At 35.7% G+C, this 23,880-nt stretch overlaps 1 protein-coding gene across 5 annotated transcripts in view; it reads right to left on the bottom strand.

Moving 5' to 3' along the window:
• The window catches only part of Tcerg1 (transcription elongation regulator 1), a 63,504-nt gene that overhangs the window by 12,549 nt on the left and 27,075 nt on the right, over positions 1–23,880 (bottom strand). For 3 of the 5 annotated variants that reach the window (XR_016535193.1, XM_090331280.1, XM_090331282.1), the window contains 8 exons: positions 19,317–19,477; positions 17,249–17,305; positions 17,051–17,117; positions 15,929–15,979; positions 14,433–14,568; positions 13,554–13,643; positions 7,249–7,367; positions 1,648–1,798 (listed from right to left, as the gene is read on the bottom strand). Coding sequence is in view for 4 of the 5 variants with exons in the window: in XM_090331280.1 (XP_090187406.1) it covers positions 1,648–1,798; positions 7,249–7,367; positions 13,554–13,643; positions 14,433–14,568; positions 15,929–15,979; positions 17,051–17,117; positions 17,249–17,305; positions 19,317–19,477 (832 nt within the window). In the remaining variant the exon portion in view is untranslated. The remainder of the gene's footprint in view (positions 1–1,647; positions 1,799–7,248; positions 7,368–13,553; positions 13,644–14,432; positions 14,569–15,928; positions 15,980–17,050; positions 17,118–17,248; positions 17,306–19,316; positions 19,478–23,880) is intronic. The other 2 variants (XM_090331281.1, XM_090331283.1) reach the window with 1 other exon arrangement.

Here is a 23,880-nt window from a genome sequence, read left to right on the forward strand (position 1 = left end):
ATACATAAAACCCTACATGTTAGTGACTGATGTCAGAGATAATTAGTGTCAGTGTCAGACAGGAGTTATTGACAAGCCAAAAAACATAAAACTTTAGTCTTCTCTTGTTATGTAAAAGTGATAAAAAGCCAGCCACATACTAGTGATCCATACCTACAATCCTAGCTATTCAGGAGGTGATATCAAGATTGTGGTTCCAGGTCAACCAGACCAAATGCAAGATCCTAAGTTCAAGTCCTAATACTGCCTTCCAAAAAACATGTTCAGAAAATTCATTACAGTTGCAAAGAAAAACACATTCAATTTGTAGAAAAGCAATCTTACAATTTCAAATGATCATTGATTTGCTTTAGTTGAATAAGTTACTTGAAAGTCAGAAATCATGATTCTAGGCCGGGAGCAGGGAGCAGGTAGCAGGGAGCAGGAAGCAGGGAGCAGTGTAACAGGAGAAACCAACTGTTGTAGTTAGATAATCAAAAGCTGTTCAGGGGCCGGGAGGTTGGCCTGGTGGTAGAGCGTTTGCCTAGCATGCACGAAGACCCAGGTTTGATGCCTCCGTTCCACATACATATTAAAAAGCCAGAAGTGGTGCTGAGGCTCAAGTGGTAGAGCTCTAGCCTTGAGAAAGTCCAAGTACAGTGCTCAGGCCCTGAGCTCAAACCCAGGACTGACCAATTTAAAAAAAAAAGAAGTCATGATTCTAATTCAACATTAAAAACACTGTGACTGTTTTGTGACTTCATATTTTCTATTTTATGTGCTTTTGTACTAAAAGTCATGATTCCAATTCAACATTAAAAACACTGACTTTGTTTTGTGACTTCATGTTTTCTTTTTTATGTGCTTTTGAGAATTTCCTCTAAGTAGCATTAAAAAAATATATCAATAAAATAATTCTGAAACACAAGAAACCAGAAATTAGGGAGTATATTCACCTGTTATTGCTATTTTAAATGAAAGAGGCTTCTTCCCAAAAAGATTAGTTTTATTTCTACAACACTTTTAATAGAATTTGTAGTTTTTTAGCCTTCCAGAATAAGCAGCAATTTTAAATGCCAAGGAATCCTTAGGCTCTAGAGGTTATTTTCCTCCACTCATAAGGAGAAGGGTTACAGGTTTTGATGGTTCATGCACCACTGTGCCATCCTCTACCTCTGTGGTGAGCTCTCTCCACAGCCAACACTGCTATCCAATGACATTTGAAATTCATTCATCTTTAATAGTTGACCTTTCATTCTGATAAGCAATAATTTATTGTAAGGCATGTTTACTAAAAGATCAGAAGTCACTAAAATGCTACTTTTCAGAAGGCAAAAAGATAAAGAAGTTCTTTGAAACCCAAATGTTACCCTATAATGAATCTTAATGGACACTATTAAGCAAGCACTCCTAAAAAAAGATCAATGCTAGATTAACTGGACATATTATATAATTATGATAAAGAAATTCTATATAGTTTAATGAAGTCACTAAAATAGGCATGGAAGAAATAAAGTGACACAAACAGTTGTTCAAGTTAACTAAGAAAAAAATAATAATGAACAGAGATCTGACTGCTTATGCCTATGAGGGAAAAGCAGCATAACAATCAGATCTTTTCCACTCACATACTTTATCAATCACATTAATGAGATCAAACCATCTTACCTTCTCACCCCTGGTCTTCGAATCTTCTTTCTCTTTCTTCCTTGCAGCTGCCACAAACTCATTAAACAAGGCTTCTCGATCTTTCATTTTTTCAATTGCTTTGAATCTTGAGTCTTTAGCATGTTTGGCTGCGAATTCACTAAAAGTAGCTCTGTAACAAAATAATGGGTAAATGTGCCCATTATTTCTACTTGCAAGAATGCAACAAAAGTTATCATTTTCCTAGCAAGAATATATAATGGAGATAATTCCCAAAATTATCCAAACAGTAAATAAAGAAAAAGAAAGGAGCCAGGCATGGTGGCTCATGCCTGTAATCCTAGCTACTCAGGAGGCTGCGATCTGAGGATTGTGGTTCCAAGCCAGCCCAGGCACTAAAGACCAGGAGACTCTTATCTCCAATTAATCACTAGAAAACCGGAAGTGGGGCTGTGGCTCAGGGGGTAGGGTGGTAGCCTTGACCTGAAGAGCTCAGGGACAGTGCACTGGCCCTGAGTACAACCCCATGACCGACAAAAAAACAGAAACAAAACCAGAAATGACTGAAAAAGAACAAATATGTACATGATTAGCAATTGGTATTCTATGGGCACAGAATCAAGACATGTATTTTTTTTCTATAAAGTCAAATCAGAGATTAAGGAATTTGTGAGCTTTAAGGGCATTCACTTCTTGCTAAAAAGAATGACTCTCATTCGATTAACTATATAGACAACTGTAAATACAACTACATGAGGCAGCTGCTTTTAACTAGCTGGAAATATGCAAACATGAGAAATTCAAACAAAGGCAGAAAGATCATAAGTTCAAGACCAGCTTGGCGTACACAGCAAAACCATCTCAAAAAAAAAAAAAAAAAAAAAGAGAGGGGTGGGGGAGGGGAGAAGGGAACTAGGGACCATGACATGTGAAAGGGTATCATTGTGTGGGAATTAAGGCACCATTTATCTGGCAAATATCATGTAACCCTTCTATTAATTACAATAAAAAATGTATTAAAAAAAGATAAAATGGAAGAAAACATGGGATGGAGGGGGGACAGGAATAGACTGTCAGGGAATGGGGAGTAGTGGAAGGAGGTTGTGACTAACAAGGGATGAAGAAGCTGGGTACTGTTGAACTAGATTATTTTCAACTATGAAAACAAACAAAAAAAATGAAACTTGGGTTTAAAAATTAAAAATGAAGCAAGCCAGTGCCTGCTGACTCATGAACACAATCCTAGCTACTCAGGAGGTTGAGATCTGAGGATCATGTCTTGAAGCCAACCTGGGCAGAAAAGTCCCTGTGAGACTTTTGTCTCCAACTAACCACTCAAAAAAGCTGGAGGTGGTGCTGTAGTTCTAAGTGGTAGAGTGCCAGACTGGAGAAAAAGTGCTCAGGGATTGTGCCCAGATGCTGAATTCAAGCCCCAGATTGACCAAAACAGAGAAATTCATGAGGTAAACTCATCATTGGACAATTTCCTTTTCGATAATTTCCCCATTGTGAAAACAACAGGAGAAGATGAGCATCAGAAATTAAATAGTAAAGAGTAGAGAAATAAGCTAAGAGAAGACAGAGGGCTAAGAGACCTGCCACTGTGGCACAATCAGTAGTAACTACAAAGCCCTGAGTTCACAACTCCTAACCACTAGAAAAACAAAGTGGCCTACACTTATAATCTTAGCTATGCCATAAAGCCAAGATGAGGAGTTTTGCATTTCAGTATCATTCACAGCAAAAACTTCGTAAGACCCTGTGGGCAAAGACTGTATACATGTCATCCCAGCTACATGGAAAATTAAGAGAAAGCAGACTGCATTTTGAGGCCTGCCTAGGCAAAAGATTTTGTGAGAACCCTTCACCCATCTCAACAGAATAATTTGAGAATGAGGGCACACCTTTGCCAGACTGTGGCAAAAATCATAAATAGCAGGACTGTGGCCTCATTTAATAAATAAAACAGACTGAGAGCATGGGCTAGTGGTAGAATGCTTGTCTAGCATGCACAAAGCCCCAGGTTCTATTCCTTGGTACCATATACACAGAGAAAGCTGAAAGTGGTTCTGTGGCTCACATGGTACAGCATTATCCTTGAGGAAAGCCCAAGGACAGGGCCCAGGCCCTAAGGTCAAGCTCCAGGACTGGCAGAAACAGAAACAAAACAATAACCAAACAACAACAACAAAACCAGGACTGAAAGTGTAACATTAAGTAGTACATAATTAAATAAACCTTTATAAAAATTTAAAGTCAGCTGTGGGAGGGTGGTTCATACCTGTAATACTAGCTACTCAGGAGGCTAGGATCTAAAGATTTTAGTTTAAAGCTAGACCCAGCAGAAAATTCTGTAAGACTCTTTATCTTCAATAAACCACCAGAAAACTAGAAGTGGAACTGTGGTTCAAACTGGTAAACCATTAGTCTCAAGCAAGAGCTCAGGAACACTGTCTAGGCCTTGAGTTCAAGCTCCAGAACCCCCCAAGTGTCCCTCCCCCCAAAAGTAAAGTAAAAATATAAAAGATGAATTAGCTATCACTTATAATAAATAAAATGCTTAATATCTTTACCATAATAAAATAGAATGAACTACTAGGATAAATTCTAGTGGAGATGGTTTTTGGACTTCTCAATTTGGAAAACACATGGCATTTAAAAAGAAAAACCCTCTTGAGGTGGGCTAGTATGCTAGGAGAGGGGGGCAGATGGAACAGTTAATGATGGAAGAGTCAGACAAGATAGGCAGTTAAGTAAATTTTCCCAGTCAGTCTTTCTTCTTGGAACAAACTCCAGTGTTCTGTGTTTACTAGCTCTACTAAAGAGCTTGATTTTTGACAACAGCTTTCCTCCCAAAGTGAAATAGAACAATCGAAGGGGTGGGTACTGATCAAGATGCATTGTACTTAAACTTATTTGCTGAATTTAAACTTTGTACAACTAAGGATAAAAAAGTGAACTAGTAAATATTTTTTCTCACTTCAGATTTACTCTTGTTTTCTCCTACTCACTGCATAAAACTGGTTTTAATCTATGAGCTAGAGTTAAAATCATCAGTGTGGCAATACAGCATACAATGCTCCAACTGTTTGGTTTACTTCATGAAGGCATTGGCATGGTATTGACTACTTCCGGAAGTTCACATGCCCACAAAGCACACCAGACTTTTTATTATTCTCAGACAACAGTTGTTTAACTTTACTGAACTATTTGAAAATAAACTACCTTCTCATCTATAAATATTTTTGTTCCTGTGAGTGAAGCTTTTTATTTAACCTACAACTCCACTCTTCCAAAAAAAAAAAGCTATAAATGCTCCATTAACATTATTTCTAAAACTTATACTAATTTAATTTTTCCTTTCATATTTCAAATATAAAAGTCTAATATTAAACCTACTATCTCCAACAATGACTCCTGTACCTCTACTGCTAAGAAACTGTTAGAACAGACAAAAAGTACACATAGGGGCTCAGAGTTTGGCTTAGTGGTAGAGTGCTTGCCTAGCATGCTCAAAGACCAGGGTTCAATTCCTCCATAGCATATACATAGAAAAAAAGCCCAAAATGGTACTATGGCTCAAGTGGTAGAGCACTAGCCTTGAGGGAAGCCCGAGGACAGTGCTCAGACCCTGAGCTCAGTCTCCAGGACTGGCAGAAAAAAAAAAAAAAGTAAACACAGATTCCATGATATACCATATAGTTTTAGAAAGTCTTCATGGAACTGGCTTGGTGGTAGAGCACTTGACTAACATGCACAAGTTCCTGATTTGATCCCCAATACTACAAATAATAAATGGCTTCATAAGCTAGCATGACGGTATCCACCTATACCACTGGGGAGGCTAACATAGAAAGAAGTCCAGCTGTGGAACACTGCCCAGACTCTTCCCCAACCAAAAAAAAAAAAAGTAATAATAATGTGTCACATAACAAAGAATTCATAGCAACCAACTGGCACTACTGTCTCTATCTGTACTGTTCTGCTCAGTAATAGACTGAGCTGAAACCTTAAGTTTCACTCCCTATTCTGCCTGTCTTATTCTCCTTATATGGAAAATAGGTATGGCATGAGAACCTAAAGATTAAATAGAAGTTGGACTATCCTAAAAATTTAATAAGATATTAGTATATATGCATAAAACTATAGGCATTAAGTGCACCTAAGTATATAAAATTCACCACAGTCACAATTATTGTTATGACTGCAGGCATATGTGTTTATAGTGGCCCATTTTCTTTAGTCCCATACATTAATTAAATACATATTAAATGACTGAAATCATCTGTCATAGCTGTAACCTAAAAACTTTGAAGTAAAGGTCCCTCATTTCAATTTGATCAAAATGTTATTCCTATAAAATTTATTATGCATAAAACTTTATGAAGTGGGGCACGGTGGCTCACACCTGTAATCCTAGCTACTCAGGAGGCTGAGATTTGAGGATCATGGCTCAAAGCCAGTCAGCCCAGGCACAAAAGACTGTGAGACTCTTATCTCCAATTAATCACTAGAAAACATGAAGTGGGGCTATGCTCCAGAGGTAGGGCAATAGCCTTGAGCTGAAAAGCTCAGGGACAATGCCCAGGCCCAGAGTTCAAGCCCCATGACCCAGCAAAAAACAAAACAAAAAAACAAAACAAAACAAAAAAAAAACAACCAACCAAGCAAACAAACAAACAAAAAAACCCTTTATGATGATAAGTTCAGATTTGCCAGGCTCCTGAACAACTTACTGCTACAGGAAAGTATTCAGATCAGTTACCCTTTAGGGCAACTGAGTGACTCCTCTAAAGGAAACATCTTAAGATTAGAAAGGCAAAAACCTGTCATTTTAGCTTATATGAGAGGTTAAATTTGGGGAGATGGGACAAATGTTAACAAGACTCCCCTGTCAATGAAGAGCTGGGTGTAGTGGTATATACCTGTTATCCTAGCAGTAACAAGAAGCTTAAAATAGGTAGAGGGAGGCTCAGGCAAGAAAGAAGAACCTATCTAAAACATAAGGAGTGTAACAAAAGGGCAAGAGGCATGAGTCAGAGGTAAGAATACCTGACTGCCAAAGCTATTTTTAAGCCTTACAAAAAAGAGAGATCAGGGGCCGGGAGTTTGGCCTAGTGGTTAAAGTGCTTGCCTAGCATGCATGAAGACCTGGGTTCGATTCCTCGGTACCACATACATAGAAAAAAAAAAAAAGCCAGAAATGGTGCTGAGGCTCAAGTGGTAGAGCTCTAGCCTTGAGAAAAAGTCCAAGGACAGTGCTCAGGCCCTGAGCTCAAGCCCAGGACTGGCAAAAAAAAAAAAAAAAAAAAAAAAGAGAGAGATCAAAAAACCAAGTAAATGTGGGACGGGATGGGGGAAGGGAAAAGTGAGGAAAAAAAAATATGGGAAGGAGTAACAATGTTCCAGAAGTAATATACTCACTACCTTAAAATGTAACTGTAACCTCTCTATACAGCACCCTGATAATAAAATTTAAGTAAAACCAAAAAAAAAAAATCAAGTAAATATTTTCATATCCAAATATCCAAGAGGCACATACACATACACAGTCTCACATTCAAACTAAATCTTAAAGAGAAAATACATACATGTGATATTTCAGAGTAACAGATCATATACCTTGGGTTAAACTTTGCTTCTTCCATCATTTTTTTAAAATCTTCCTTAGCTTGCATTATTTTGTTTTTCTTTTCCCTGCGTTCTTCCTCTGCCCTGGTCTTTACATACTGATCAAACACCTATAAAAAAAATGTACAGTTTGACAAGTCAGTTTTCCATATAGGTAATTTAACTACCAAAAAAAGTATCTATCTCAACTGTAAGAGGAAAAAAATATACATATATAATATAAGTAATTAAAAACAAATTATCCTTAGTAAGTCTCACTTTAAAGTTTAACTTAAGTACTACTATACAAGCCCATGGCTCTCTACTTAGGAATCTAGAACAAAAAGCCTGAAAGCCTTTTGAATGTTGTAATTTTCCTTCACCATAAAGCATATACACCATTATGTAAAGCTAATTCAAGCAATTTACAAATGTGTAGGAGAAATGTGAATGAGAAACCATTCCCCAATCCATTCTGGGGGGGGGGGGGAGAACAGTAAGAATTTAGTGTAATTTTACTTTGGTGCTTAACACATAATTCTTACCAAAATGTAATTCATGGTTTACATCTGTTCTACACTTAATAATGTAGTTAAGACAATAAACTGACCATCTAATTCCCACCTTCCTCAAACCTCAATCAAATGACAGGAAGAGCTCTGCTAGGTGGAACAGAAAGTAATCCGAGCTATTGAAGTTCAGCTCTGGAGGACCATTGGGCCAGCCTGGGCAACAATTGGTGAGACTCCATCTCAATCAACAAGCTGGGTACTGAGGAACATACCAAGTTACTGGGAGGCACAGGGAAGATAGCAATCTGAGACTGGCCCAGAGCAAAGACACATTATACAAAAACGTAACTGAAACCAACAAGGGCTAGGAGCATAGTTCAAGTGGTACAATAACTCAGTTTGTACCCCAACACTATCAAATAAATAAAAGATAAAGTGACAATAGGATTTTGTTCCATTTTTGAATAATAAAACAACAAGGATTGGGTAATAAGACAGAAACAGCCATTTAGGAAATTTTAATGCAACTGGACAAATGATAAGGGATGTTAACAGATATTAAGGAGCTCAACAAAACCAGGCAAACAAAAAATCATAATCAGCAACTTCTTTGTTGATTGATAATCTGAGAATCCCCAACAGCTCAGGAATAGATAACAGCAGACATTTGCTAGTATGGGTGTGGTTTAGTTACAATAGCAACAGCAATGAAAGGCTGTTTAGAAGCCAAGAGATCCTTACCAAGTTCAATTGTCTAAACACTACTAATCTTTACCCTCACCAGAAGGCAAGTTCCTGTTCTCTACAGCAGGAGTTAACTAAACTTCGGCTTACAAAGATTGGTTGTAAAGAGTTCAAAACAGTTTTAACATTTTAAAAGGATTAGAAAAACAAGCAAATTTTATGACACATAAGAGTTAAGCAAGCTTTGAACAATCCTATTTGTTCTTTACATAGTTTATGAGTATTTCCACAATAGATAGATACAAAGCCCACAAAGTCAAAATATTAAGTTATCTTCAAGTTTCCATTAAAATTATGCTGAATCCTAGTATAGTATCTCTCACTAGGGGAACAGAAATAATGAGGCATACCAGACTAAGAACGAGGGGCTGCTTCAAATAAATATCCAACACTAAGATGGATCTTTGAGAATCAAGGCAGCAAGATGTACGGCCCCCTGCGAAAGACTACAAGTCTTTATTGAAATCTGGAAAACCTAAGGAGTAGTGGCTCTGAAGCATTCTCAATAGATCAACTTTAAAGCCCTGTACAGTAGGTTTCTCAACATGGGTACACTCTGCAGTGAGCTGGATATTTAGTAGTAGACTGCCAGCCTCTACTCACTAGATGCCACCAGCACAGCTTCCATTCAGTTGTAACAACCAAAAACGTGTCCAAGGGGAAAAAAAACATGCCTGGTTAAGACTTGTGAAAAGTACCAAATCATGATTACACACCCAGATGCTAAGAGTGCCCAACAATGCTCTAGTGCTTCACTCTTAATTATGAGATCAGGGCTGTAAGACATCTGAGGAAACTCTCCAATATGAAAACCAGAGCCCTAATCAGAAAAAAAGGAAGAAATGAAAAATTAAAAACATCAGAAACATTGAAAAGAGTGCATGTGCAAGATCCTGGATTTGATTCCTAGCCACTCAAAAAAGAAACAAAATGAAAAGATCATGAGAATTTCCCAGAATTGAAAAATTAGTTTCCAGACTGAAAGGGATTATTTCACACCTGTCAATGTGACTATTGAAACACTTAGTTAAAACAGGGGGGAAAACCTACAGTTGAGGAGGAACACAATGGCTTCAAATACATGAAAGCTGACAGCAAAGTGATGCCTTCAAAATCCTAAATGGTAACATTGCTGTAAATCATATGAAAAGCATTTCTAATGCCTTTCCTCCTATATATTTTTTTTACTTATGAAATCATTAGATGACATGAAAACTGCAAGAGAATGTATATTATTCGTTGAAATTGGGGGACAGGATCTTACTTATGTAACCTATAATGGTCTAGACCCTTACCACCCTCCTGCATATGCCTTTTGAGTATGGATGTGAGCCACCATGCCTGACTTGCACATTATCTTTCTCTTGGGGCATCATAATTTCATGTTTCCACCTTTGGGATAGTCAGGACCAAAGTTAGGCATCACTCGAGATGTTTCCAAATTTCTCCTATCATTTCTGTATTCATGGCTCTATGTTCTCTATTTTAAGCAACTGTAACTACAACTCATGAGCCAAACTTTTTAGTTTAGTACTATGAGAGGAACTAGACATTAAAACAATTCTAGATTACTCTTTAGAGGTAAGTAAAAACACATATTAATGAGTCCTTCAAGACAGCTGCTGGGGTACTGGTAATAGTTCTCCATTCTCTGATGAAGGTAACTAATTATATGTTCATTTTGCAAAATTACACTAATAATTTTTAGCCTTTTCACATACACACTTTTTAACCAAAAGCATGAGGCTTTATTACTTAATCCTACTATCAGTTTAATGTGTAATTGGACACTGATTCAGTAGACCACATTGTCTGAGTAATCGTGCTGATTATGTTCATGAGTTTGAGTCCAGCCTAGGCAAAGTACATTAGACCTGTCTTTTAAAACCCCAGACAGGGAAGAGAGAAAGAAGGAATGGCTCAAGAGGCTGACTGCTGGCCTAAGTAACATGCCTATGGCTCTAGGTTCAGTAATTTCCAATACCACAAAAACAATATATCTCTAGATATCCATATTATCTCCACATGAACATCTATCTATATCTTTAGACACAGATCTATTGTAAGATTTAAACTGTAACATCTATATATCTAGATGTAAATAGATTAACTAGAAAAGGACAAACTGAAGTAGTTATCATTTTAGATTAAGGCATTTTCATTTCCAATCTTTTAAACATCAAAGCACAAACTTCAGATATAAAATTACAGAACAAAATTTGTAGCCTAGCACTTTTGTGGTTGATTTTATGATTCCCATGCAAACAATCAAACCAAATACCTATGTATATGTATATGTGTACACACACACACACCTCCCAGTACCAAATGTCAGCCTCTCCTTCCTGTCCTTCCTCTCAGTTCTTACTCCGAAGTCTTCAGAAAATAATTTTAATTGAAAGGGCTAAGAATCTTTATGCAGAAATTTTAAACAGAACATTAGTTCTCAATGCTACATATGATTTCATACAAACAGAAATTCTGATTTTAGTGCCATGAAGATAAGCCATAGGAGTCCAGAGAAATGAACAAAACTCCCACCCTTATACATTCTGCAATAAAGATACATATCAACAATGTATAAAAGCAAAAAACAGAACATCTCAAGAACAATGTGAAGCCTGTAATCCTGGCTACTCAGGAGGCTGAGATCTGAGATTGTGGTTCAAAGCCAGCCCAGGCATAAAAATCTGTGAGACTCTTATCTCCAATTAACTACCACAAAACTGGAAGCGGTGCTGTGGCTCAAAGTGGTAGAGCACTAGCCAGGAGCTGAAGAGCTCAGGGACAATGCCCAGACCCAGAATTCAAGCCCCACAACCAAAAAAAAAAAAAAAAAAAAAAGTGAAGTATGGACAATAAAGATAAAGGTAGTATTTACACAGATCGATCCAAAGACACAAGACAATACAATTACACCTGAATGAAATGATGAAGTATAATCCCCAAAAGGTTTGTAAGAGCTTTAGAAGTTCATAAGAACACACACACACACCCCTAAATGAAATGGGAAGCAGTAAGAGTTAATGGGAATCCTGACTTAATTTGATCTCTCATAAACTTACAAGTCTGATGGCTTTACAAGACAGGGGGAATTGTGAAGAGAAAGATTAAATAGGAGATTATGCAGACAACAGTTAACCATCGTGGCTTGGATTAGGGTGTCAGTAGGGAAACACTGCTGTAGAGGTAGACTTGTGGATAAAATGGAAGTGGGTAGAATATAGAATAAAGAAAGATTCATGCTATAACCCCAGCATGGGGAAGGTCACAGCAAATTCCAAGTAACCTGGGGGTATACAGTGAGCCTCTGTCTCAAATCACACATATACAGACACACAAAGTTTAATAGTTCAAAAGAACCACCCAGGGGGCAGGAGTGTAACCTAGTGGCAGAGTCCTCACTTAGCATGCACGAAGCCCTGGGTTTGATTCCTCGGTACCATATACTCAGTAAAACCTGGAAGTGGTGCTGTGGCTCAAGTGGCAGAGCAGTAACCTTGAGCAAAAAGTGTCCAAGGACAGTTCTCAAGCTCTGGGGTCAGGCCCCAGGACTGGTAGGAAAAAAGAAAAGAAAAAAACAGAACCATCTGGAACAGCTAAAACAAAAACAACTGCTATGGGCCAGAGGTGAGGTCTAGTGGTAGGATGCTTGCATTCACCAAGAAGCCCTGAGTTTGATTCCCAGAAACCACATATACAGATAAAAGCAGAGTGATACTGTGGCTTACGTAGCAGAGTGCTAGCCTTGAGCAAAAAGTGTCCAAGTACAGTGCCCAGGCCCTAAGTTCAAGCCCCAGGACTGGCAAAGGAAATGAAAAAATCAACTATGAAGCTTTAAAAAAGAATGTTTCATAAGCACTAAAATGCATTATGACTAATAGACTACAAATACTTTCTTCAGTAAAGTCCACAGTTAGGCCTGCATGCAAATTAGCAAATTATTCCAGTTACTACTTTATATATAAATATTGATTATTACAATTACCAATGAAATCTTACAGTTCAAAAGCACCGCAGTAATAGTTCAAACATTCACCAGTTCATAGAAATCAAGATGGTTTAGGTGAGAAATTTATGTAAGTTGGAAGTACAATACTTTAGAGAAAGAAGCAACTACAACAAAGTTAATAGTGAATCATTATGGGAACATCAGCTTAGTAACAAGGTAACTCTAAAGTGCCCACATTTTTAAGGTTAAGATGATCATAATACTGCAATGTAGACTTTGCATATGTGGGATAAAAGAGATATAAACATGTCTGAACACTATGACAAATACACTTAAACACATGTGTGTGCTGGCAGACATTAATCAAGAAAGCTATAATCCCAAGTGCCAAATAGTTGTCTATTTTGGTAGGGAAGAATATGGGTATTTTTCCTTTTCACTCATCTCTATTCTGCTAGTTTTTTTTTTTTTTACTCTAAACTTGCATTAGCTGTCCAATAAAAAGCAAATTAAAAAATTTTAAACCATCTTATACATAACATCACTGTGTTGTGAGGCAGAAAATCAGCCATGTCTGAATATTTCTGAGGCAGAAAATTCTAAACAGGCCCATAACTAACTATAAGATATAAGACTGTAAAGTTATATTCAGAGAGAGAGACAGAGAGAGAAGGAAAAAAAAAAGATGATATTTTATTCCTTTAAAATCACCAGAAAACCAGAAGTGTTGCTATGGCTTAAGTGGTAGAGCACTAGCCTTGAGCTGAAGACCTTAGGGACAATGCCCGGGCCCAGAGTTCAAGTCCCACGACAAAAGAGAAAATAAAAAAAAAAAAAACACTATACTGATTAGCAGCTTCTACCTATAATCCCAGCACTAGAGAGATGGAGGCAGGAGAATTCTGTACTCAATGCCAAACATCTCAAGAAAAAAAAGAGCTAAAAGCTGAGGCATGATACAAGTGTAAAGTTTCTGCCTAGAAAGCTCAAGGCCTTGAATTCAAACCCAAACACTGTCAAAAGAAAAGGAAAGAGAAAAAAACAACAATGGAGACACGTTGTTAAGGCATATACCTTTCTTACAATAGCTACTTTGCATTTTCTTTTACCTGTTTTCGTTCTTTAGGATTAAGAAGCAAGTACCGAGGATCAAAAACTATCTTGTGCAACTCCTTCTCCCATGTTGAAAAAGCAGACACCTTTAAAATACAAAATATATTGCCTCATAATTAAGTTTGCTTTAAAAATGTAAAGGTCATTGAAATCTACAGGACATCTTTTTAATGGAGACATAAAAACCACACTGAAGTTCCCATCACTAATAAATGACAAGCAGTGGGAGGCTAGCAATAGCACATTTCCACATTAATTGGCTGTGAAGACCTCTATGTTATATAGAAATAACATACTTAATTACTCATTAAAATAACCACTACTGTGTGACATTTTAAAATCAGTACATCAGAAAAAGCCTTGAAGATTTACATTTTTGGTTTCCCATACAAATTCTCATCTTGTAAAAAAAAAAAAAAGATGCCATTTAAAGTTGAATAGTTTTACTCAAGTGAATTTGTGAATTAAACCCAAAAGTTGAAGTTTTCAAGCTCTAAGACTTATCTCATGAAAGTATCGGCTCTTTTAACAAAAAGCAACTCTGACAATATTAAGAAAAGAATTTTATGTACCTTACCTATCCGAAGTAATCCGCCATTCTGTAATGTTAATACTTATTTTACTCACCAAAAATTAAATGACCCAACAAATGTTAAATGTTATTTGTATTTAGAAGAACAGTAAAATGGCATTTAGTTAAATATGTTATTAGTCACTGGTAAGGTCATTTCAAAAGAATGTATAGTTATTTGATAGTGTACCCTCACCCCCCCCCCACAACAGGAGCACTAACCTTAGATTTGACCTTTTAGCAAGACATATTTTATATTACTTATACAAAACAGAAATATCTCCCCCAAAGATTGTTTTCTGACCCCTCTCTCTAGCAGCATGTCCTTGAACTGCTTCATTCGGGCCTCCAGAGGGACAATGGCCCTTTCTCGGGCAGCTTTAATTTCAGCTTCCATGGCAGCTTCTTTCTCTGAATCAATGTCTTTATTATCATCTCTCCTATAAAAAATAAAATAAAATATAAGGCATCAACAGACAAACTATTAATAACAAACCTTACTAATCTTAAAATAAATGAAATAATCAGACTCACTACTAAGGCAGCACATTTTTGGCAAAAACAAATTATATTGATGATTCCAAATAAACTCTAAAAAATAAGACTTTCATTCTAATAATAGTATAATTACAGCTTTATGATATTACAATGAATATATTGTTAGGAAAAACATATACACACACACATATATATATATATATATGGTGTCTCTCCTTGACATATAAAGTGAACATTTACTTAAATGAGAAGTCTTTCTAGCTTATGAAGTTTATCTAGCTTATAAAAACTGTTAGAACTGAGTATTTTTAGCTCTTCAAACATATAATAGCATTTTCTAAGGTATTTTATGTTATAAATTCCTAAAATATTTTTAAAATATAATGAAACTATACTGTTAAATCTTAGTAAACTTGAGCATTTATTTTGAAAATAAAAATAAAATATTTACTAACTTAGCCAAGTGGATATGTGAGATATATACCTTACCTACCTGATATTTTTATTACTCACTTTCTAGATGATAAGTTGATATTTAAGTTGAATGACAGGTCCCAGAGAGCAACATGGGCCCAGGAATTATTAAGTAGTAATAGTAGAAATTATAATTGTTCATCAATACCTAAACTATTTCTTGTTCTTCCAAAAATGCACCTTGGGGCTAAAGGGAGAGCTATTGCTTATGTGGCACTCAAGTGAGATTGTGAATATGAAATCAAGTCACCTCTCAAAACATATGCATTAATGGAAAAAACTTATTCATGTAAATAACCAAAAAAGGTAACTGAGTAACACTCATGTATCTGAACAGGTCCTCTGTCTTAAATATGGACCTTCTAAAGTACATAGTATTAATAAAATTGGTTCACTTTCCCTACACAAATGTACTAGAAATTCAAAGCATGCTATCTAGGGAACTATAGGCAGCTCAGGAGATTAATTACAACTAAGGCTAAACCATAAATCTAAGTGAGAGGTAATTAGTAACTTAGGGAATATGAAACCACAGAAACAGGAGACATGGTTATATATGACCTGCAGGAACTAGGGAGATAGTCTGTGACCTAAGATATGCACAAAACAAACAGATAAAAGCAATTTGCCAAACAATATACCTTTTGAAAGTAACTATGAACTATTTAAAGAGTTAAAATGCATCCAAGAAATATAATAATAAAAACAAATAACCTTTACAGAATTATACTAAATGAAAATGTCACAATACAAACTATCACTATCTATCTCAATGAAAGAAATAAAAGAAAAACTAAGCCAGAAAAAAATAGGCTTTTAGCTTTGTACCTAAATAGAGAAGCTCGGGCAATCCACATAAAGGACTTCTTTGACATTCTCCTGATAAAAGCAGTTAAAAACCTTACAGAGTTGTCTATAAGAACAAACAATTAAAAACAACCTAAAAGTTTAACATCATAGAAACATCCAAAATCATGGTACATAAACAGAATGAACATAGTCATTTATATTAAGAAAACATATCATTCTAAAATTCTTTAAAAAGAACACAAAATTGGTTAATCACAACTAATAAAGATACATTTGGTCAAGAACTACAAAGCCAATTGTAAAAGTGAGATTAGCTGTGTCAAAGTAATAGATCACAACGATTATCTTTAGTATCTTAATTTTTTAAAAAACATTGTCAATAAATGTTATTTTTTCAAAAGAACCACCCTAGATAAGGGCTGACATACTTTTTTCCTTGCCATAATTTGAGTATATTCAACCTGCCCCCTTCCGATTAGGACTATGCTGATCAGTCCCTAATAAAAGGGAATAATTTTCCTTTTTTATTGCTAAATAATAGGCCCAACCCCCAGCCCCCAACCTCTACCCAAACTTTCCACCTCCCGGTAATAAGTAAACATCCATATTTTATTCATCTCTGGCCATGCTACTGATTCTATTTTTATCAGTCTCTTTCAGAGCAAAGATAAAGATAAGCTCAAAGATTAACTCCTAACTAGACAATAAAGACCAGATTCAAGGACTAGCTAGATCACAAGTATATAGGGAGAGAAGTCATTGTCAATTTTCAGGAGAGTTCTGAATGGAATTTGGAAGTATATATCAAAGGAAAAAAAAATCTCTCTTCTAAATAAAGTTTAGACTTTAGAATTTTTGTAAAATTATTAATCAACGAATTTCCAATACTATTTGTGCTCATTATTATACATATATATTTATTAAAAGTTAATATATTTGAATAACCAAACATTTCTCAAGGCTAGCAACAGAAGGGACACATTATAAAACAAAGCTATTAAATATCAAGTGCAAGAAAGCATTCATGACTTCTGTCACCTAGTAACATACATATTGGTTGTCCCTTCCAAATACAAACTGATAACCTAGTAAACATGAAGAAGTAAATCTACCTGGGACTGCACAAACTGTATTACTTACTTCCGCTTTTTTGCTTTAACAGGTTCATCTTCATTCATTTCTTCCATTAATTCTTGTTCTTCTTTAACTGTTAAGACAAAATTTAATCAAAACTTTCAATAAAAAGATTTAGCAACCGCTGAACTACTTAGGCAATAATCCTTCTGCAAATCAGTCTAGAACACTTGCAGTTTAATTGTTTAGAGTTATTTCACTCACTTGCACTCATAGAGAATTGCCACTTTTGGATGGACAGCATTGTTGGGGTCGGATGTCCTGGCAAAAATATTTCAAATATTATTATAAAGCTACATGCATATATATTTTCTACAAACTTTTCTTTCAAAACCTTATTTGCATATACTACCTCTTTCACAAAATCTTAAAAAGAACAAACAATTCCATAGATATTCCCCTTATATTACAATTTCAATTTATTTTGAAATGTTTTTTTTCCTAATCTTAATTTTACAAATATATAAAATAATATTTCCTGGCTGGGCACCAGTGGCTCATGCCTGTAGCCCTAGCTACTAAGAATGCTGAAATCTAAGGATCATGGTTAGAAATTAGACCAAGCAGACAAACTGGGGAGATTTGCCAACTGCAAAAAAGCTGTAGCTTAAGTGGTAAATAAAGCACCAGCCTTGAACAAAACAGAAAGCACCCTGGCCCTGAGGTCAAGCTCCAGTATCACCACATAAAAAAATTTTCCTGCCCCACACTTTATGGTACTCTCTTTCATGGTGAATGTTAATAAATGAATAAAATATCTGAAAACAGACTAACAAAACAGAAGCACATTACATACATTCTTGGTATAATTCAGTAGCTCTAGTTGTATAAAGCATTATTATACCTATAAGCAAATACTGCTGAAGGGGAAAACAAATGCCTAGCATCTTCCAGCATTAGACAGGAAATATTCCTCTAATCTGGAAATGTAGAAAATGTCAGTAACCATAATATATATATATATATACATATACATATGCACACACACATACACATATTCTTATATTTTAATGCATTTCTCATTTGTAAGTGTTGTATCAAGATGTGATAAATTCAAAATATTAAGTTATACATTTATGCTGCTCATGGGGGCGGGTGGTCTATAAAAGCAAAATCTTATCAGTATTATGGGAATTTGCCTAATAAGCAATACATAACAAAAATTATGTATAGCCTGTCACCATGCCTCACATCTACAATCCTAGCAACTTAGGAGCCTGAGATCTGAGGCTTGAAATTTAAAGCCAGCCTTTGCAAGAAAGTCTGTGAGATTATTCTGTCCAATTTAAAAAAGCCAAAGTGGAGCTATGGCTCAACTGGCAGAGTGCCAGCTTTGGGCAAAAATACCTCAGGGCCCAGAACCAGCACATTTTTTTAAAAAAGGAAAAAAAAGAAAGGAAGGAACAAAGGGAAGGAGGGAGGCAAAGAAAATTATGTATAAATGTTAATACTCAGCAGTCTGAAATGCTATCTGAACAAGAGTAAAGGTTTTTAAGAAATTCTCTTATGATCTAAATGCCTCTCTATTCTTGGAAAAAAGGTTATCATCTAGTTTAAGCCACAAAACTTTTATAGAATTTTAGTGAAAAAAAAAATAAGAACACCTATACAATATTCATCAAGAGGCCTTATATTCAATGTTGCTAAATGTACCAATCCTTTGTACAACTACTTAAACAGTTAAAAAATAGCCTGTACAATTTCGATTACTACAAAAAATACCATCCCTATTAGTCCAAAAAGGTACTATAAGACTCGCTGAGGAGCATTTCAGTTGTATTAACGAGCAGAAACAACAAAGATCTTGACAAAGACATTAAGTTAAAATGTACGTATTTTGCATGCACAAGTTCCACAGGCAAGCAGCACTGCCTCTGCTGTGAGGGTGGGGTTTACCATTGCTCTCCATCCTGTCACATTTTCAGGTGTGCCTGTCAGGTCTTCTTGGAAGTTCACAATTGTCAATGAAGTGTTCTTCCTGGGCAAAACTTTTTCTCTATGTTCTGCATAATCCTGTCATGTAGCCAACTTGTTCAACTTCCCATCAAATTGACTGGTATAAGCTAATTTGAAGAACTAATACGCTCAATAATGTATTAATAAAAACTATAGCTTAACACATTAAAAAATGTACATACTCTGCAAAACACAATCTTACTCAAATTTTCACCAGAAGTTATTTTAAAAATAAGTGTTCCTAAGGGTTTCCATACTCTTCTCATCACTAAAAGAACAGTAAGCTTAGAGCATAAATTATTATTTTAAAACTTACTTAGTTTCTTCATGTCTTCCAGTCCTTTTTTATGTGGGGGCTCTTGAATAATTTTGTCAACATCTGCCCTTCCAATTAAATCATCAGGTCGGTCCCACATAGAAAGACGGGTGGTGGGATTATAAAAGAAGACTCTCTCATCACCAGTCCAAACAACACACCTAGAAATTGATTCACAATATTATTCTTCTGTGTTCAGAATAAATTTTATGCTTATGTCTTTAAAGATCAATTGGTCAAGAGGGGAGACAACAGACAGGACATTTTCCTGTTTCCAATAGTTTACTTACAAAGAAACTAATATGGCTGTTAGAACTGAAAAAAACTAATTAGCTGATTAAGGTTTCTTGTTTTTGTTTTTTCTTTAAAAAAAAAAAAAGGAAGCAGCATTATATATTGAGAAACCCAGGGAAAGCAAATCAAAATTATCAAGAGTGCTTAGGAACTTGGTTTTGAAGATTCAGTGACAGTACTAGATGAATTTAAAGGCAATAATTGCAGGTATCTAAGCAGTTCTAAAATTTTATGAACATATCATAGCCCTATTCTCATGATATAACCAAAATCATCCTTCAAACAACCTACTCTGAAGCCTTTCATATTTAATTATATCTGGTATAAAATGTAAAAGAGAATATCAACTGCACTATAAGAAACTATAGCTTACTGGTCCTGTTTTTCAAACTATAAGTCAGACAAAAAAATAAAACAAGTTGTGAAAGGAATCTGTAAACTTTTTGCAACAATATATAAAAATGTATAAAACAATCAAAATTTAGAGAAGCAGTTACAAAGGAAGTAAATTTCCTATTTCCCTCTCATTCTTATAGCCCGACCTTAACTGCTAGCTGTTCCTAGTTTCAGCAGGTAGCTAACAGTATAACAGGAGAAACCAACTACTGTAGTCAGATAATCAAAAGCTGTCTAGGGGCCAGGTGTTTGGCCTACTGGTAGAGTGCTTGCCTAGCATGCACAAAGACCCAGGTTTCATTCCCCCATACCATGTCCATAGAAAAAAGCCGGAAGTGATGCTGAGGCTCAAGTGGTAAAGCGCTAGCCCTGAGCTCAAGCCCAGGACTCGCCAAAAAAAAAAAAAAAAAAGTGACTGACATTGAAATGATCAAAGGCTCTATGTACTACAAAAACTATAAAAGCAGTAATTAGACTTCATATGATGAAAAGAAAACTGGAAAGTAATGGCGATAGTAGAGAAGCAGAAATTACATTGATAAAACAGAAAATTCAGAAATTAACTGGGATCAATAATTATCCCACTTGAAGAACGAGGAACAACAACAACATATTTGTCAGTGGCAGTGTTGGTACCAATATTCTGTGACTTGTGTGAGAACATATGAATGTAATTGAGAAATGAAAAATTATTTTTAACAAGAAAAGAAAATATTAAAATGAGTATAAGATGATATGGTTCAGGAAAAAATCTTTTACCACACTGGAATGATATATGATGGCATGAACTCATTATTATACTTTCAATTATCCTCTATCTGCTTCTACCAAAGATATCTAAAAATAACTAATGCAATAGTAACACTATCCCTAGATTTCATCACACTATGTCTAAAAATGCTTCTTCCGACAAAAGTAACTTTCTTTGGAGAAAAAACTAATTCTAGGTCTAAGGTACGAAATTCACAAAAACAAGCCTTACATATCCTGTCATAATAAAACGGCCAATAAAGAAAAAAGTCAGCAGAAAAGCTCAGGAGCCAACCTTAAATAAAACAAGATGAGACAACTTACTGAAATAATAACTATAAGGAGATTAAAAACATAAAATAGATTTAATTCTATGAGTAACACTCAAACAAACTCTTTATTTCTAGAAATTGGTTCTCTTTTCCACTACTGTATATACCGCTAAACACTGATTGGGGGGAGTATCCTACAAGCATTTCAGCTAATAAATTTAAAGAGAATAACAAATACAATTGTTGGCATTAAGGATCTAGGCCTTGGAATTCCATCCAGTCTTGTACTACTGACACAACTGAGATTTGGGGTCAAACAATTCTAGGCTAGGCGCTGGTAGCTCATGCCTGTAAATCCTAGCTACTCAGGAGGTTGAGCTCTATGGGCACCAAAGACCCTGAGACTCTTATCTCCAATTAACCACTAGAAAACCAAAGTGATGCTATGGTTCAAAAGGTAGGGCAGTAAGCCTTGAGCCAAAGAGTTCAGGACAACACCCACACCCAGAGTTCAAGTCGCACAACCAACGACAAAAAAAAAAAAAAAAGACAGACGGATAAAATAAATGCTTCCCAGGATTACCAAATACTCACTGAAGAACAAAAATTTTTCCCTTTCGAAAACCACTGATATAGGCAGTATACTCTCCCCCCCATACACACAGATAGAGCAGACATACACTTTTTTTTTAAGAAAACTAATATCAGAAGATTAGACCTCAGGCCAGGAGTTTGGCCTAGTGGTAGAGTGCTTAGGTAGCATGCATGAAGACCTAGGTTTGATTCCTCAGTACCATATAAAAAGAAAAGCCAGAAGTGGTGCTGTGGCTCAAGTGGTAGAGTACTAGCCTTGAGGAAAAAGCCCAAGGACAGTGCTCAGGCCCTGAGTTTGAGCCTCAGGATTGGGGAAAAAAAAGAAAACAAAGATTAGACCTCAAACTGATTTCACCTCTAGATCTACTCTCTAGTTTATAAGATGTTCAGAAATGGAAGACCTTATTAAACAATAACCAAAGGACTTAAGACAAAGTTAAAATTAAAAAAAGCAAAAGAAAGCTTGAAATGGAATTCATAGATTACAAGACTTTAGAAATAACCAATTAATTTCAAACTGTATATAGATTAAATGTCAGCCACATGATAATGCTCATGCCTGAAATCCTGGCTGTAGGCTGAACTGACACTAACTAGCCTTGTTAAAAAATAAAAAAGCCAAAAGGCTCTTTCCCAGAAAAGAGCTAGACAACTGGCTCATGCCTGTTATCCTAGCTATAGTGGGAAGCCTAACCTAGGTCAATCATGTTCAGGCATGTGCCTAGACAGAAAGCAAGACCTTATCTCAAAACAGCCAGCAAAAACAAAAAGGCCTAGAGGTATAATCCAGTCATACAAAGAGTGTAGCAAACACAAGGCCCTGAGTTTAAACCCCAGTAACACCCACACACACAAGAAAAGCTGAAGTAGGAACAAGAAAATAAGTGAGGTGAACAGACAGAAGAAAAAGGGAAAAACAATGAAATCCAATTGTGTATTCAGACCAAGCCTAAGACAATAAGAATAAGCAGGTGATTTCACAGTTAAGTTAAAAAAATCTAATTTTACATTGTTCTATAATGTAATTTGGGTGTGTAAATACACATACACACACTGTCTTATATCATAAGTAGATATATATATTTACACCCTTACTATGTGGTTAACATTTAATTTTATATATAAATGTAAAACATTTTAAGTAACTTTTAAAACTTTCAGGATTGTATAGTAGTTCAAGTATAGAACTATGAACAGTAAACAATACTGGAGAGTACCATGGAAGAAGAAACTTATAGCAACTAAATCTAAGGTTAAAAAAGCCAAGTTACCATAGTGAAAATATGGAAATCAACCCAGATGCCCCTGAGTAGATGACTGAATCAAGAAGATGTGGTACTTATACTAAATGGAATTCTATGCTGCCATCAGAAAGAACGACAATTTGTAAGGAAATGAAAGAATTGGAAAAAAATTAAGTGAAGTAAGCCACACCCAAAGGAACACAGGCTCAATGGTTTCCATCATTTATAAAAATTAGTATAGAGCTGGGAGTTTGGCCTAGTGGTAGAGTGCTTGCCTAGCATGCAAAGACCCGTGTTTGATTCCCTGGTACCACACACATAGAAAAAAGCCAGAAGTGGTGCTGAGAGCTAGCCTTGAGAAAGTCCAAGGACAGTGCTCAGGCCCTGAGCTTAAGCCCAAGACTAGCAAAAATTAATAAATTAAAAAAATAATAATTAGAATTAGTACACATCTAGGACTCTACTAGCAGAGGATTACAACAGCTCAAAACCTAGGTAAATAAAGTCATATAGAATGAAACTAAATGAAAGGAACTTTAGGATATGGAAACAAGAGCTGTATCTTATATGATTGTTGTTCTTAATATACTATAACTATATGTTATATAATGTATATATTATTATATTATATATATTTATTATATATACTTAATATACTACAATATATACAATTAACCTTTGGTTAATATCATATTGTTACCGTACCTCACTTTGTTACCTGCTATATTGAATATAGTTTTATTTGTTTATTTGAAATAGGAAAGGGAAGGGGGGAAAACAAAATGATTGGGAGGGAGTAAGGAAGGGAAATGGGGACAAAAACATGAGAAGGGGTATTAATGTGTGTGAAGTAATGCACTTACCACCTGGTGAATGTAACTTAACCCCGCTATACATTACCCCATCATTAAAAAATAAAATTTTAAAAGCCTAAGTACAAGAAACCAGAATTAAAATATCAACTGGATAAAAGTATATCTGGGCCGGGCATGGTGGCTCATGACCCTAATCCTA

Source organism: Megascapheus bottae, chromosome 4 (genome assembly GCF_031878675.1).
Source record: "Megascapheus bottae isolate mThoBot1 chromosome 4, mThoBot2.hap1, whole genome shotgun sequence".
Classification (NCBI taxonomy): Eukaryota; Metazoa; Chordata; class Mammalia; order Rodentia; family Geomyidae; genus Megascapheus; species Megascapheus bottae.